This window comes from Anneissia japonica, unplaced genomic scaffold, assembly GCF_011630105.1.
Source record: "Anneissia japonica isolate Jap-2015-1 unplaced genomic scaffold, ASM1163010v1 scaffold287844_len763494_cov143, whole genome shotgun sequence".
NCBI lineage: Eukaryota > Metazoa > Echinodermata > Crinoidea > Comatulida > Comatulidae > Anneissia > Anneissia japonica.
This window is the reverse complement of record NW_022739814.1, coordinates 661,700-677,519: the sequence shown is the minus strand read 5'-3', so window position 1 is coordinate 677,519 and position 15,820 is coordinate 661,700. Positions and strand designations below refer to the sequence as shown.

Below are 15,820 nucleotides of genomic sequence, written 5' to 3'. Positions count from 1 at the left end.
GCTTGTTTCCTGAATAAAAAGTTACGAAGTATCTGGTCAAAGTCAAGAAAGTTGTACTAATAAGACCGACACAGGCATGCAGAAAAAAATACATTAAGATAATATGCACTGCATATTAATTCAAAGGATGGAAAACAAAAAAAATATTTTGATATGCCTAAATCTAATATTTTTCCCGGAGTAATATTATACCTGTCTCTTATACACATCTAGATGTGTATAAGAGACAGTCTCATCAGTGCAGCTCAGGATTTTAAGAATGAAACACACCACTAACTCAAACATAGCTTGGGTCAGTCTTGTGTGACGTGGTACACTGATTATGAATACAAGAGTGCACAAACCCAATAATGAGTGTGCTATGCAAGTTGCAAAATAGTAAACATAAACAATGCACCATCTTAAAATAAGAGTGCTCTACAAAACAATGTACTACCTTGATAGTACAATGTAAGGAGCGTAAATATTCCAATCTGCAGACAGTACCGTTTCGATCTTGTTAGATCTCATCAGTGCAGCTCAGGGTTTTTAAGAATGAAACACACCACTGACTCAAACATAGCTTGGGTCAGTCTTGTGTGACGTGGTACACTGATTATGAATACAAGAGTGCACAAACCCAATAATGAGTGTGCTATGCAAATAAGAAAATAATTATTTTCTTAGTACTGATGTTACGTAGTACAATAACGTGTATTTTTTCTTCTTGCAAGTACTATAGTTTTCATTTTACGTGAAATGAAAAAGCGTATAATTATAATTGATTATGTACACTTTATTTATTGACATTATTCATAAAAAATTACATTTAAAAACAAAAGAACTAAAAGAATGACAATAATGAAGGTGGTGGTTTAATGGCAAAAATTTTGCCGGGCATAGTGCACGGGAGTGGCGCTATGTAGGGGTCAAATTGGCGAAATGCAGGACTATGACAATCTTTCACTCTTATTGTAATGAGCAGTAAACCATTTTTGTTTTCAAACTATAATTAGCTTTTTTTTTTTATTGATTTATTAACTAGTGAACTTTTTTTTTATATTATGAATTGCCAACCCCCTTTTTTTAATTATAAATAGCGAACCTTTTTATTGTTTATTAAATCTTCTTTCTTTTTTATACGTAATCTTTGGAGATTTGGAGAAGTACTATAGTTTTCATTTTACGTGAAATGAAAAAGCGTATAATTATAATTGATTATGTACACTTTATTTATTGACATTATTCATAAAAAAATACATTTAAAAACAAAAGAACTAAAAGAATGACAATAATGAAGGTGGTGGTTTAATGGCAAAAATTTTGCCGGGCATAGTGCACGGGAGTGGCGCTATGTAGGGGTCAAATTGGCGAAATGCAGGACTATGACAATCTTTCACTCTTATTGTAATGAGCAGTAAACCATTTTTGTTTTCAAACTATAATTAGCTTTTTTTTTTTATTGATTTATTAACTAGTGAACTTTTTTTTTTATATTATGAATTGCCAACCCCCTTTTTTTAATTATAAATAGCGAACCTTTTTATTGTTTATTAAATCTTCTTTCTTTTTTATACGTAATCTTTGGAGAATATGAAAGTTTCTTTCACATAAATCTGCCGAAGTTTTAGTCCATGCCTTCATTTCATGTAAGTTAGATTATTGCAACTCACTTTTTATTGCACTACCCGATACCACAATTTACAAAAAAATCCAAAATTCTGCTGCTCGTATTGTTTCACTGATCCCAACACATAACACCAGCCCTGAAGTGTCTTCATTGGCTTCCCGTTAAACAACGTTGAATTTTCAAATTGCTTCTTTTGGTATATAAGTTAATTGCGTTTCACAAACAATTATAGTTGTTGCATCACTTAAGATGGCCGCCTTAAAAATGGTAAAAAAAAATATTTTTAAGTATAATTCCACATTTTCTTTATGGAAAATGGTAAATTTGGATCTAATCACATGATTTGGGATCTCTGAATACAATAAATATAGTTTAAAAAAACTAGGATGGTAGTCGTTTTTAAATTCAAGATGGCCACCATAAATATCCTCAAAAATCGAATATTTTAGTTTGTAATTCCACTTCTCTGATGAAAAATGCTAAATTTGCTGTTTAAGCATATGTTATTAGGCTCTTTGAGTCCAATATACATGGTTTCATATATCTGGGATAGCAGCTATTTTGGAATTCAAATGGCCGCCATAAAAAAACATTGAAAATTGAATATTTTGGCATGTAACTCCACTTCTATTTGGTGAAAAACGCTAAATTTGGTGTCAAATTATATGGTTTTGTGTCTACTTAGATGGCTGCCATGAAAATTGTCAAAAATAAATATATATAGAGACACAACATGTGATTAGACACGAAATTGTTGCCATTTTGTCTTTATTTTTATCGCGGCAATCTTGAAATTCAAAATGGTTGTTATTCTAGATTTATGAAACCATGCATATCTTAAAACACCAAATTTAGCAGTTTTTGTTCAAAGAGAAGTGGAATTACATACTAAAATATTCGATTTTACATTTGCTTTAGAGGATATGTGGAATTATGCTGAAATATTATTTTTTTGACCATTTTTAAGGCTGCCATCTTGAGTTTCAATATGGCTGCCATTTTACGTTTTCGAAACCTTTCTCATTGGCCTCAGTGACCGCAATAACATATAGTTAGACACCAGATATTCCATTTTTTATTGGATATAAGTGAAGTTATGAGTCATTATCATAGATTTGATAAAATATGCTCCGCCCTTTTTCTGGAGGTTCTCCCTCGTTCAATTTTCTTATTTATATCCTTGTGATGCTAAATCAGGAGTGAAACCTTGGTCCCAGAGAAATGGTCACGGGGCCCCTGATTTTCACTATACTATGGTGCCAGTTTCATAGAATATATTTGCAGATTTCCTGGAAACTCTGTGAAAATATCAATACCTAGGAACAAAATGTAGTCTAGAGTCAATATATTTCATTTGCCCACAATGAAATTTTAGGGGTATCATGTGGGCTTAGTGTCCTAACCGAGGTGTGAATTTTACAAAAATCGAGATATATACTTTTGTGATATTTTCGGTCAAAATGTCAAGGTCACGTAACTTGACCAATATAATTCTCACTAGTCCGGACATCATCGGTTTGCATATCTTTTTCTCTATCTAACGGTACCAGAATTTCTCCAATACGTTGAGTTTCAAGAGAGATATCAGCAGTTGTCTGTCAGAAGGTGAGTTTTTTTTTTATTCATATGGAATGACTGAATTGAATAACGATTCTCTGGTATAGGGTAAACTAATGTTATGAATAACGAACCTTATGAATAATAAACCTTATGAATAGCGAACCTTCTGACTAGCGAGCTTGACCCACTCAGACTACCATTGACTATTAACAGTTTCAGAACCATAGTATCAGAGGAGTAAAAATTCCCATATTCCCTGGTTCATATTGCTAATGCCTTTTAAAACAACATATACATTTGAAACAGTTTAATTCTTTGATTTTTTTGGCGTGTGTGTGTGAGAAAATAATGCATTGAATTTAAAATACGTAAGCACGTGTTTTTAGGTTGACTTTCAGTGAATAACATAGCGTACTGTTTCCTTTTTTCATAAAGGATTTATATTGTTGGTGAAGATAGAAATCTTATATATACTATTGACTATGATGGTATCGAAAATATTGGCATTATTGGCTCAAGTACCAGTCCTGCTAAAGACATCACTCTTTTTCAGGTAAATGATTGAGACTTTGTTGATTATTATTCTTCTTTTCTTTCCGGATTTTCAACTTATCCTACGACAGAGTGTACAGCTTCAAACACGTATTCCAGATATTTACTTCTGTCATATTTTGGCATCATTACAAATATGATGTGTACAGTTTATGTAATTAATAGTAATAAAAACAATATAATGCTTACAATAGTAGTAGTAATGATAATAATGATAATAATAATGAAAATAATCATAATGATAATAATCATGATGATTATGATACTTGATAGGTTAATCCTTTTGCATATTCTTTCTGACGATATACTGGGATAACAATGATCATCATGAAGATGACGATGATGATGGTAATGATGATAATGATTATGGTGATGATGATAACGATGATGATAATGAAGATAGTGGTGGTGTTGATAATAAAAATGTTGATGTAGACGGCGATAAAAATAAAGATAATGATAATAACAATTAGTAATTTTTGCACATGCCTCTTTCTAGGACTTTATAATATTAGCTGGATCGTACGGGCGACAGTCGGGATTCATTGAAGCAATACACAAGGTCTCTGGCATTCATGAAGGTCTTATAAATGTGAATGCTACAGTCTATGCCATTGAAACCTTTGATGAATCAGCTCAACCTATAGCTACACGTATGTTGCTATTAGTATTTGTATCACATAAAAAGTCTACAATTCAAAAATACATATAATATAAATCAAGATAGCCGTTAACACTGTTAAATTAGATATAATCATCAAAGTCTAAATATTTACCACTGTTTTCATTATTGGACATCATCAAAATTGTAATAAATGTTTAAATGTTAATTTATGTGATAATCATATGACAATAAAACAATAATAATATAATAATAAATAATAATAAAATAATAATAATAATAATAATAATAATAATAATAACAATGATAATGATAACAATGAGAGTAACTTGATACTTGATAGATTATGCTCATGCAGCTTCATTATTCGACCTCTTTAAAATTGTAATAAATGTTTTAAATTTTAATTTATGTGATAATAAGATAATAAAACAATAATAATATAATAATAAATAATAATAATATTAATAATAATAATGATAATAATAATAATAACAATAATAATATAAATAATAATAATAATAATAATAATAATAATAGTAATAACAATAATAATAACAACAATAATAATAATAATAATAATAATAATAATAATAATAACAATGATAATGATAATGATAACAATGAGAGTAACTTGATACTTGATAGATTATGCTCATGCAGCTTCTTTCTGAATTTAGATAGAGATAACAATGATAATGATGATGGTGACAATAAGGATTACGATGGTGATGATGATATTAATGATGATGATGTTGATAATAAAGATGATGTTTTTGATGGTAATGAAAATGCTGATGAAGGTAATAATTAGTATTGTTTGCATATGGCTCTTTCTGGGACTTCGTAACATTAGTTGGATCGTATGTGTTTGCATGTATTACATTATAACCAGTGGTGATGGAATTAGGGGGTTTTGCGTTATGGAGAGTAAGGTGTGACCGGAAATGGTCTGCAGTCAGTTGGTTGTTACCATGCGCCAGTGATGTTGGAGTACCGTACGTCAGGAAGATGAAACTATTTATGTAATGCATGAATAAAGTTCGGGGTTTGTCGGGTAGTGAATGATTATTGTACATTTTAAGTGCTCCCTCCATGCATAAGTGTAAGCTAAATTACGGTGATTAATTAGTGAAGATATGGAGACAATATTTCGATTCCCTCTTTCCAAGAGGGGATGCAAATGCTTTGTGAAAATGAGTATGACGCGGTACACATTTTCATAAAGGAATAAACACAACTGGTTAGATAACAATATGCAAATGTTACATGAACACCTGGGAAGGAAGGTGCAATCACGTTATGTTGCCCAGCAAACGTCTGTACTGTAGCGTGGGGCGTGTGGGTGGGGCTAGCCCACTGATGTACTGTGTAGCGGGGAACGATGAGGCATAATACGACTAGGCCTATGCCTTAAGTAGACAGTGCAAGTATAAGAATTTTATTTTACTCAAGAGGAAATGAATTATGTGTGATAAAAGTACACTTTCGAAAGAAACCTTACCTTGTACCTTGTTTAAGTATTATACAATGCTAACAATGCGGCTCTTGTAGTCCTATCTTGGCAAGGCATCCATGTGCAAAGCAGTGGTGTTTGTTTACCAATAAAAAAAAGCACGGCGGGAAAGTTTGCCTTACCAGGAAAAGGTGACGTAATCTAGCTTATGACGTATAAATGCTAACTATATTGTGAGTGTGACGTCACCAAACAATAAACATTTTATATTATAACCAAACTACAAGGTTTGTGGGCGTAAATTCCCTTAATACGAATTAAGTGTAGCAGAATCTCCTTGCCATACAAATTACAGCTCCCACTGACGTCTCAGTCGGGTAGCTGAAGTTTTTCTGGCAAATCTGACTACAAAACCATATCGAAATTTCACGTTCCACTTCTGACTCACGAGGGCGCTTCACACATGCCACTGAGGGCGGCGTTCCGGGAAACCTGCATCAAGATGGCAGATAGAGGGCAGCCAGTAGTCACATGACCTGAACCGCTCTTGTCGCAACTCTCTCTACAGTATACTGTATAGCAACTTTAGTATGTGTCTTAAGCCGTCGTGAGAAATATTAAACACGTTTAATATTCTACTACGCGACTGCCCCCGACGCACACCATCGCGTCTGCGTTCAACTCACACACACACGTCGGCCGACGCTGTCTGAGTTGGCCTTTATACACTAGTATGTTATCTTGCCCACATGACATTCCAGGGTGAAATGGTAAAAAAGAATATTCAATCTTACTGCATAAAACAAAATATAAAGGACACACAATTCATTCTCTTAGGACTGCTCAATATTTTATATTAAAATTCATATGTAACTTATAATATATTAAAAGAACAACAAGATAATCTGAAATTACAAACCCTCAATTGTTGCGCTATACTGTATATACAGTATATACTGAAGAAATAATGGGAATTACTCTACATTATGTCTGTCTCTTATACACATCTAGATGTGTATAAGAGACAGATCCAATAGAACGTATATAAAACACAATAGCATACATCTTTAGTGTGAAAATGAAAAATGTGTGTTGAACAAATAAACCTGGGGAGGAAAAGGTGGGTACTGCACACACTGTACTCCACTTAAAAACTCTTTTTGCAGGTGTCAAGAACATGCCCGCATCCCCTTTCCCAACAATGAGAAAGCGGCCAATGATAATTGAAAGGGTAGAAAGATGTCAGGTTGAAGATGTCACTGGAAGCCGTTGTTTTGATCCTACATGTAGGCAGTTCGTGATATTGGCCGCTTGATGCTGTGGGAGTGACGGCATCCTTCTTTAGACAGCACTGCTTGCTCCACATGAAGAATGGCATGGAAACGGAGGCCTTACCAAAGCTCCATTCCATTCCTTCCAGTTGCTGACTGCAGCCAACAGGTCATCGAGCACTTACAGAAAGGCAGACGCATGCCTCAAATGGAGTACAAAAACTAAAGCTTACATGCTGGAATAACTATGCTTGATGTATTAGATATTGACGTCGTTTTTTGTACATGAACTGGGTCACAATTTCATATTGACACATTGCCGCTCTTAGCGAAGGAAGGTAGCATTTAAGAACCTCAACTGGTCATTCAAGTTAAAGACAGCTAAAATGCTTTGTGAGTGTTTTTAGGATGAGAAACTCAATTACCAAAAAATCAGTAATACAACAACTGGTCAATCTGATCGCATCATCTCCACGTGCCTCACTTCAAAGCAAGCATCATGTTACTTTCGTCAGCATTTATGCCCCGACCGTTAAAACTGGCGCTAAGAGCAAGTTTTACACTGATTTGATCGTACACAGATGGCAAGGTCAACATCCTCGAAACACTGAAAGGGAGAAGCTTCAGGTTGGCAACTTCCAGTCAGTTGCAATGAAAGCTGACATCCAGGTAAAACTTCAATCAAAGCCTTAGGATGCAAGTTAAACTGCAAACTCTAGTCAAGAATTGTTTTGTCACACCTGAAAACTGCTATCCGCCAGGCCTTAGAAGTAGTCCAAGGGTTCTCCACAAGGAAAATCAAAGACTGGTTTGAAGAAAATGACAAGGAGTTTCAAGATGTGCAGGGAAAAAGGATATCCGCCCAAAAGAGATACATTTTACTCAGCCAATGAAAAAAAAAATAACCTTTCATATTACCTACAGCAACTTTTGGTGTAAACTTCGAGAAATCAAAAACAATTGGCGATAAACCTCGTAGCGAAGATTTTATGCAGATACTAGGAGTTACAAGGAGTTTTACAAAACACTGAAGGCAGTATGCATCTCTTCATACCAGATTCATCTATTCATACAAGATTCAAGGTCATTTGTACAGTGCTGACGGCTTGTTTATGAGTTCACACCTACCTCGGCCTCGCATTTTTAGTATCAGTTCCTCAAATAAAAAACACTCAAATGAGAGTTAGGATTGAGGTACATTTTTATATCCATTTGTATTTGTCATATTTACTTTAGTGTGTGGTGCTACACTTTAGCTTGTGGCAGCAGTGGTGTAATTTCTGCTACAATGTATAGGAGGAAAGTTTGGGAACGGCCATTTGCTTGAAAGTTCACATCCACCTCGGCCTCAAGTTTAGTGTCACCGGAATATGCAATATAAAACAGCTGTTGATAACCAAGATAATGACAATCGGTGAACCTAGAGCCCCCTTTTTAGAGGCCATTTTTCGTTTTGAATTTATACTGTATTTTCAACATAAAATGTTACGAGTAGTTTATATATCTACTGAATTCCAGGATCGGAAAGCATATGCATTACAACCAAGATTATGGTGGTCAGGGCTTACAGCCATTTTATTACCAAAAACCTGGTTTTGTCGGCCATTTTGGAATTTGAATGTATAGTTTATTATTATATTATTATATTATTGTAGTTAAGTTTGAAAGGCAACTGAGAAAAACCCATAAAACAGCAAACGGCCATATAATGCAAAACAATTTAAATTTAAAATTAAAACGGAACAGTAGAGAAAATCCGATCAGAATGACAAAATAAACTAAGCATCCACTGGAGGGAATCCCAATATCTGGGATCCGTTACGGATCCGTTTCGGCCTTCCAGGCCTCATCAGTGCAACTAGGGTACAGACCCAAACGAAACGTTCGACCAGCTTAGGTATGGCTCAAACTAGTCCTACACAGAGCCAAACCAAGGCAATATATATACACAGCCCAGGTGTGAATGCAAATATTGGAATACAAGCTATGCGGCTCGGTTCCAGTAGATACAGAGAATATTTTGTCATTCTTAACGCGTCCTACAAAATTCTTACGAGACAGCACTAGTCCGTGAATTTGTGAACAAGATCGGAGATCTAAAGATGTAATCTCTACCTTAGATCAATATACATTGATATATATTTGAAGGTGGTATGTCTGCGACGTCATTAACATCGGTTGTTCCTAACCCTTGATCTAAAGCATTGCTGAGGACACTTTTAGGTCACGGTAGTTAGGGCAATCGCAGTCATTTAATACTAGAAATGTGTAAAATGTGTTTTGGCGACCATTTTGAATATTTATTTTGCATTTTCGCAACAAAGATGTATGTTCTATTAGATTCCTTAAACGAAACAAGATTGTGGTAATATGACACTTCAAACTTCAAACTGCCAACATTTTGTTTTTTGGTGGCCATTTTGAATATTTTATGAAATTTTGCAATTTCACGATAAAGATGTACGTTATTGTATTTTAATATTGTTTTACTGGATTCCGTGAACCAACGAACATATGTATTGACACCAAGGTCATGTCAATGTGGACACCTAGAGCATTTAAACTGCAAAAAAATGTGTTTTTTGGCAGCCATTTAGATTTTTCCAATTTTCGCTGGGAACGGTTGGCGTGACATCGTGGTTCCCGAAGTTTTGGAATTGGCATACCTAAAAAACCTTCTAGGAAAAAGTTTCATGCTTCTTTCCAGAAGTGCACGTCTTGACCAAAAAGTGTCACATATCCGCCCCACTACTACTTCCATGCCACTACAGAAAGATTCCTTTTGTTATTTAAATACCATCACCTCAGCCCCAACCATGGTGGAGCAGAGGTAGGTTGTAGTACTGGGGTATGTACTGTATCTAAATCCTCTATCTGCCGTTTAAGAAGAAAAGGTAGTGGCTCTACATGCTGCCAGATGCTATTTCCAAAAAAATTGCTCATTAATTTTAGCTATAGACTAATTTTTACAAAATTTCGTCTTGGAGTTCTTTAAATTATAGTAGTAAATATTATGTAAACTATTTTCTTTTCCCTTGAAGATGAGTTTGTTAGTGGAGGTTCTTATCTCTGTTGGTTGAGAATTAAATAAAAATAAATCTTTAATGACAACTGACATATTATTATTAGAAAATATCATATTATTATTAGAAAATATATATATTAAAATATTATTAGCTATATTAAAAACAAGGATTTTAATTACCTGATTTGCGCACTTTTGCATGTTGATTTGTTTATAACTCAGTCCGTGAGCCTATGTATGTGTTAATAAATGCCCTAGATATCTAAGAGAAGAAAGTAAAATCGGGTTTTCAGCCTTAAATGTCGGAGGCGTGAGCCTTCGCATTTAATTTCTATTGTGCTTTTGGGCAAGGCTTGTTCAGGTTCTCTCTTTCCACCTACTTCTAGGAGTACAAGTGGGTGCAGGGTGTCCCAAAAGTCTCGACACCGTCTCAAAGTTCATTGTCTCTGGTACCTGGTAGGTCCAAACTCCACCGCCATTATTATTGCTGAAATGTTATAGTATGTTTTGTAAGCAAAATCTTACTCGAGTTCTTCTCATAATGAATGTTTAATGTTAGTCCTTCTGTTAGCTAAAGTTGTCTTCGTTTGTCATATTAAAACATTAAAAATACTCCTTAATTGCGCACTATTTCTTTAATAGAGACTGCAACACCAAAAATGACCACTACGTCACCTTTGAACTCAACAAGCCATGTGCAAACCACAGGTGAGCAATTTATTAGGAACTATTTAAATATAATAATCATAAACATTAATTAAGGATTTGACAGAGAACAATATGAAAATAACATTAAACTTACACAGCACATCCAACAGTGATTATACAGTATATTTACCAAGGGTGGCTCTAGAGCGACAGGGGACCAGGGAACCAGTCGTGACGGGGAGAGCCGCTCCCCCGCCCCTTCGAGTGAAAAAAAAATCAAAATTCGTCGAAAAATATATGTGCATTTTATATTTATTAATAGACTAAAATCGACTAATTAGGCATTCAAAAACCCCCCAGAATTCACTTCACTAAAACGGGTGTTTATTGTGTAGTTGTTACATGCTAAATATTTGAAGAAGTTTTGATATATTATGGGAAAGATTGCATGCCCCATTATATTACCAACTCCTTCAACCTGAAAAACCAGGACCCCCAAAACCAATCCTAACAGGAAAAGTTAATAGTTTGTCTAACTTAATAAAATTTAATTTTTAGGAAGTAAATCTACTCTTATCGTCAGTGGTGCTGTCGGGGCTCTTGCTTTAAGTATTGTCGTCCTGGTCGTCATCATTATCTTGCTGAGTAAAAAGCAAAAGAGGTAGGCCTAAATTTCAGTATGTTCATGTCTTTCTATAGAATTACATAAAATCACATAAAAATAGCAATAACAATAACAATAACAATAGTAATAACAATTACAATAATATAATAATAATATTAATAATGATGATGGTGATGATAATACATAATAGTAACAGTATCAGTAACAGTATTAGTAATAATAGTAATAGTATTAGTGAAAGTGATGATTGTAATGATAATGGTTGGAGATTTATATAGCGCATAATACATGCTTGGTATCTATGATGATAATGGAGATCACCATGATGATGACAATTATGGTGATGATGACGGTGGTAATGGTATTTCATATTTATGTCAATTTAAATAAGAATTAAAATAAATTAGAATATTATAAACGAGAAATTATCACGCTACAAAAGCAACACACTGAGACGTTTTTCCAAATTGGTTAGGATCAATAATGACATGTATTGTTACAACAATTATGCCCTATTATTGATAATTGTAATGTTGTTGTTGTTGTTAACAACATTCAACATTTTCCAACCTGGTTAGGATCAATAAGTCTTTATGATCACATACTATTGGTACCACATTTTCACGGTAATTATGTGTTGTAGTTCCACACTGTGCCGGATTAACCATTAGGCAAATAAGGCACAAGCCTTGTGGGCCAGGCGAAAATGATGGGCCATCAAAAGTTGGACTGCAATATTATTTACACTCTATTTTCCGGTATTATTAGGCCAGAAAACTCGGAGACATTCTACTGTTAGAGTTTGTGGCAGAGTAACGCTTCTCTCCGACACGAAAAATTTTGTGCCTGCGGCCTTTGGATGTTCTGATTTATACTAAATGTTTTCCTGCAGCACATACTATTATTTTATCCGATCTAGCGGACCTTTCTAGGAGGATTCTCCCATAAAAACACCTGACTGAAAGCCGATCTTGCACGCGTTTTTCTTTTTTCTGCAAGTCTTTTTATTTCGACATGTTCACGCAACCGTCTGTGAATCCCGATAGATCTGTGAGCCTGCAAAAGGCCTAAAATCAGAGTGAAGTTAAACTGTAGTGGTTTTTTTAGTTCCATGCGCCCTCGTTTACAGCAGGCATTGGAGAGAGCAAATAGACGGTGTAGACCAGTTACTATTAGGCATTTTTCGTTTTGACTACGCGGCCAGTCTACTACGAACTAATAGAGCGTAACGGACATCTGCGCATGCTCACAAACCTTACTGGCTAAATCGGCGTTGTGACAGCTTCCGCGACAACCCCAATTTCTGAATTTGGCGTAGTGGCGACTACGCTAATATTGACCAATCAGATCACCGGATTGTTTGGCAAACTGCTGGTAACTTTTTTGTTGGGGGGTTGCAATTTTCATCGCATCCGCGATCGAGCATTGTTCGTTTAATAATGAATTAATTATTAAAACAAGTGAGTAATTAAATGTTTTATGAAGGCCTATTGATTCACATGCAATAAATGAGGAATGAATAGTCACCATAAAATTAGGTAAATCAGGGGATCTAGTGAAAAAAGGGCCTTAGGCTTAGGCTAGGCTAGCCTAGCCTTGTCAGGGTGATTTCGGGTAAGAGAAAACACATTATCTGGTGCCGCTAGCTAGGGCATCAGCCCTTGATATCGTGGATCAAGCCTTAAATACCTCTGTTTAAAATTGTTATTTATTTGTACATCATCGTTGCATTTGGCAAATTGCCTGAGCAGGCCTGACACCCCTCTTCTCCCGGTTAACGACTCTTTTGACACCTAGGCTAGGCTAGGCTAGGCCTAGCCAGGTAGATCCTAGCCAACAGCGAAACATCACTCAGTGTTTTCTAGAAACTTTTTATTTTGTATACAGTATTTGACTAAAGTTTTTTTTCACATCCTTTTTCAAATATAAAACAAGGGAACATTGTTCTCTGGTATTAAAACCATGGTCGACTAACTCCCCTCCGTAGGCCTACGTACGTGTGCTGCGTCGTCGTAGTCACCTTAAAAAAAAACGAAAACAGCTCTTGGTGTAGTACGCGAACAGTGTCTTGGCGTTGCCGTCACGGTCCATGAGTTCGTAGTAGACTGGCCGCGTAGTCAAAACGAAAAATGCCTATTGAATGAGTAATCACGGTAACTGGGGTTTTTACATTTCGTAGTTATTAACATGGGGTCCATTCAATTTACATTTTTGGGCCATTTCCAAAATGTGTCTTGAGGCCAGACGATGCTTAATCCGGCACTGGTTCCACATTTACAGTGAAATTAAGGGCCGTTTATTTGAGTATTTTTTATCCATTTTACACTAATAAAATGCCTAATGCTGGATGCAGGATTTGCCGGTAGGGATTGCGTGCTTAAAGTCGACACCACCTCAGCCCCATCATTCTCAGGTGTTGACATATACGCTGTGGCAGCTCTAGGATGGGGGGGGGGGCTAAGCTGTCTGTCAGGGGGGCTTGAGTTGGTATGCCTGCAGAGGGGAGGTTTGGGTGGGGCGACCCCTCCCAATGAAATATTTTTTTTAAATAGGGACCTATGGATGGCCGGAAATGCCACTATGCGGAAAAAATCTTTGTGTCAATGGGCGTAGGTACACCCCAATAGGTGTCACTCGGTCGGCGTAATAATTTCAATCTATTGCATTTCCTCGTGGGGATATACAACCGCACCCCTTTTCTCGTTGCGGATTGAAATTACCTTCTCTGTGCACCAATAACTCCTTGGAAGTTCTTTTTTTTAAGCGTCTTTAACGTTCAAATCTATACGTAAGTATGAGTTCAATATTAAGTAATACTTAGAGAACCCGTTAAGTTAGAAGGGGTACTCATGAGATGCCTAAGTTATTGCTTTTGGAAAACGAAAAACATTTCAGGCAAGAATATTTTATTTCCACATGCCACTGTATGTGCACTGAACCGTGGAGATATCTAGGTCCCCGTCAATTCCCTTCGCTGCCTCTCCTTGTGTTTCAGCTGATAGCTGAAATAGAAGTTACAATAGCGCACTGTCTTTCGAGACGTTTAGTCCGTTGGTCCCATGTGCGCGTTAAAGAACGCAGTACACTCTTCGGAAAAGAGTCGGGGATTATCTGCCAGTGTCAGGGGCGGCGCAGTGGGGGGGGGGGCAAAGGACCCCCGTCGGGGACCTCTGGACCCCGCTTGGATACCCCTGTCGGGAGATTTCCGGGCAAGGGCGTCGGGGAAAAATGAAATCTCGACCGCCGAAAGTACAATTTAGGTTTGCCTGACTAAGATGTCAAATTTTAGGGATTAAAAACTGTTTACTGCGAGCAGTGCTACTGTATGTGCGAGGTATTGTATACTATCGTGATTGTATGGGTCGCGGTGGTTGCGCCAGATCTTCTCCGACCTAGGGCTGGTACCTCCGACAGATGGTTAGTACCCCCTACAGGGGGCATCTTACCTTGTTTTCTAACAAATTATCTTTTTTAAATAAATAATACCATAATCAACAGAATTTTTCCCGACTATAGGAGGGGGAGGTGTGCTAGGCTTCCCCGACCCGGGGGGTGGGACTCTTGTCGGGAGCTTAAACTCCCTTGCCGGGGAGCTGGACCTCACGTCGGGGATTTCCTGGATGAAAATTGTTCTCGATTTTATGCAATTTTTACGACATCTGTTTAAGCTTTTTATCAATTTCATAAAATGTTCATGATTTGTTGATTTTGACAGAATAAATAAATGAATAAGAGAATTTTTAAAATAATTATTAGGCCTATACCGGTACGTATTTTTGCAGGAGGCTACAACAATCTGGAGATACACATGGCCTTACCAACAACGACAACCGAAATGCAAAACATTTACTTCGAGTCAGTAGGCAGGGCGATACTATCTATGCTGTACCTAATAATATTGACGAACCGAAATACGAATCGTCTATTGGAGCTTATGGAGTAAATCATCCCATCGGAGGGAGCCCATACATTGCCACTAAGCTGGACCATCAATATGACACTCCGAATACTGTTGCTTTGTATTCAAAATCCGAACCAGTGCCTCACGTCGCCCTCTGTACTTCGTCCGTGCTACATGACTACCTTTGTACACAATACACTCCTGAAGACTCAAACGGATATCTTGTGATGCGTGAGAGTTTGGCTAATTAGTCGGCTGTTCCTTCAAGCGTTTTCTAGTGAGCTCCTCAAACTAGAAATTGACTCGTTTACGACTTGGGCCTATTGTCTGACATTAAAACGCTTTGGATGTAGCGCCGGCGGTTTATAACTGGCCATAGAACAGTAGCGTATCCAGGCTGGCGGTGCATTAGCATCCTCCTTCATAGGTTGAAAAAAATCTAAATGTCTATTTTTGAATTTTTACAAATATTTTTAGTATTAATGTACCATTTCCGGTATCTAGAAATCCCCAATTCTAATTATTTTCCCACCTCATCCTCAACCATGATG

At 36.4% G+C, this 15,820-nt stretch overlaps 1 protein-coding gene across 1 annotated transcript in view; it reads left to right on the top strand.

Annotated features, from left to right (window-relative positions):
* The window catches only part of LOC117118040 (low-density lipoprotein receptor-related protein 6-like), a 97,401-nt gene extending 81,593 nt beyond the window's left edge, over positions 1 to 15,808 (top strand). The window contains exons 11-15 of the mRNA XM_033262526.1: positions 3,605 to 3,722; positions 4,221 to 4,374; positions 10,738 to 10,803; positions 11,302 to 11,404; positions 15,151 to 15,808. Of these exons, the coding sequence (XP_033118417.1) occupies positions 3,605 to 3,722; positions 4,221 to 4,374; positions 10,738 to 10,803; positions 11,302 to 11,404; positions 15,151 to 15,520 (811 nt within the window). The 3' untranslated portion in view covers positions 15,521 to 15,808. The remainder of the gene's footprint in view (positions 1 to 3,604; positions 3,723 to 4,220; positions 4,375 to 10,737; positions 10,804 to 11,301; positions 11,405 to 15,150) is intronic.
* Positions 15,809 to 15,820: the final 12 nt, after the last annotated feature.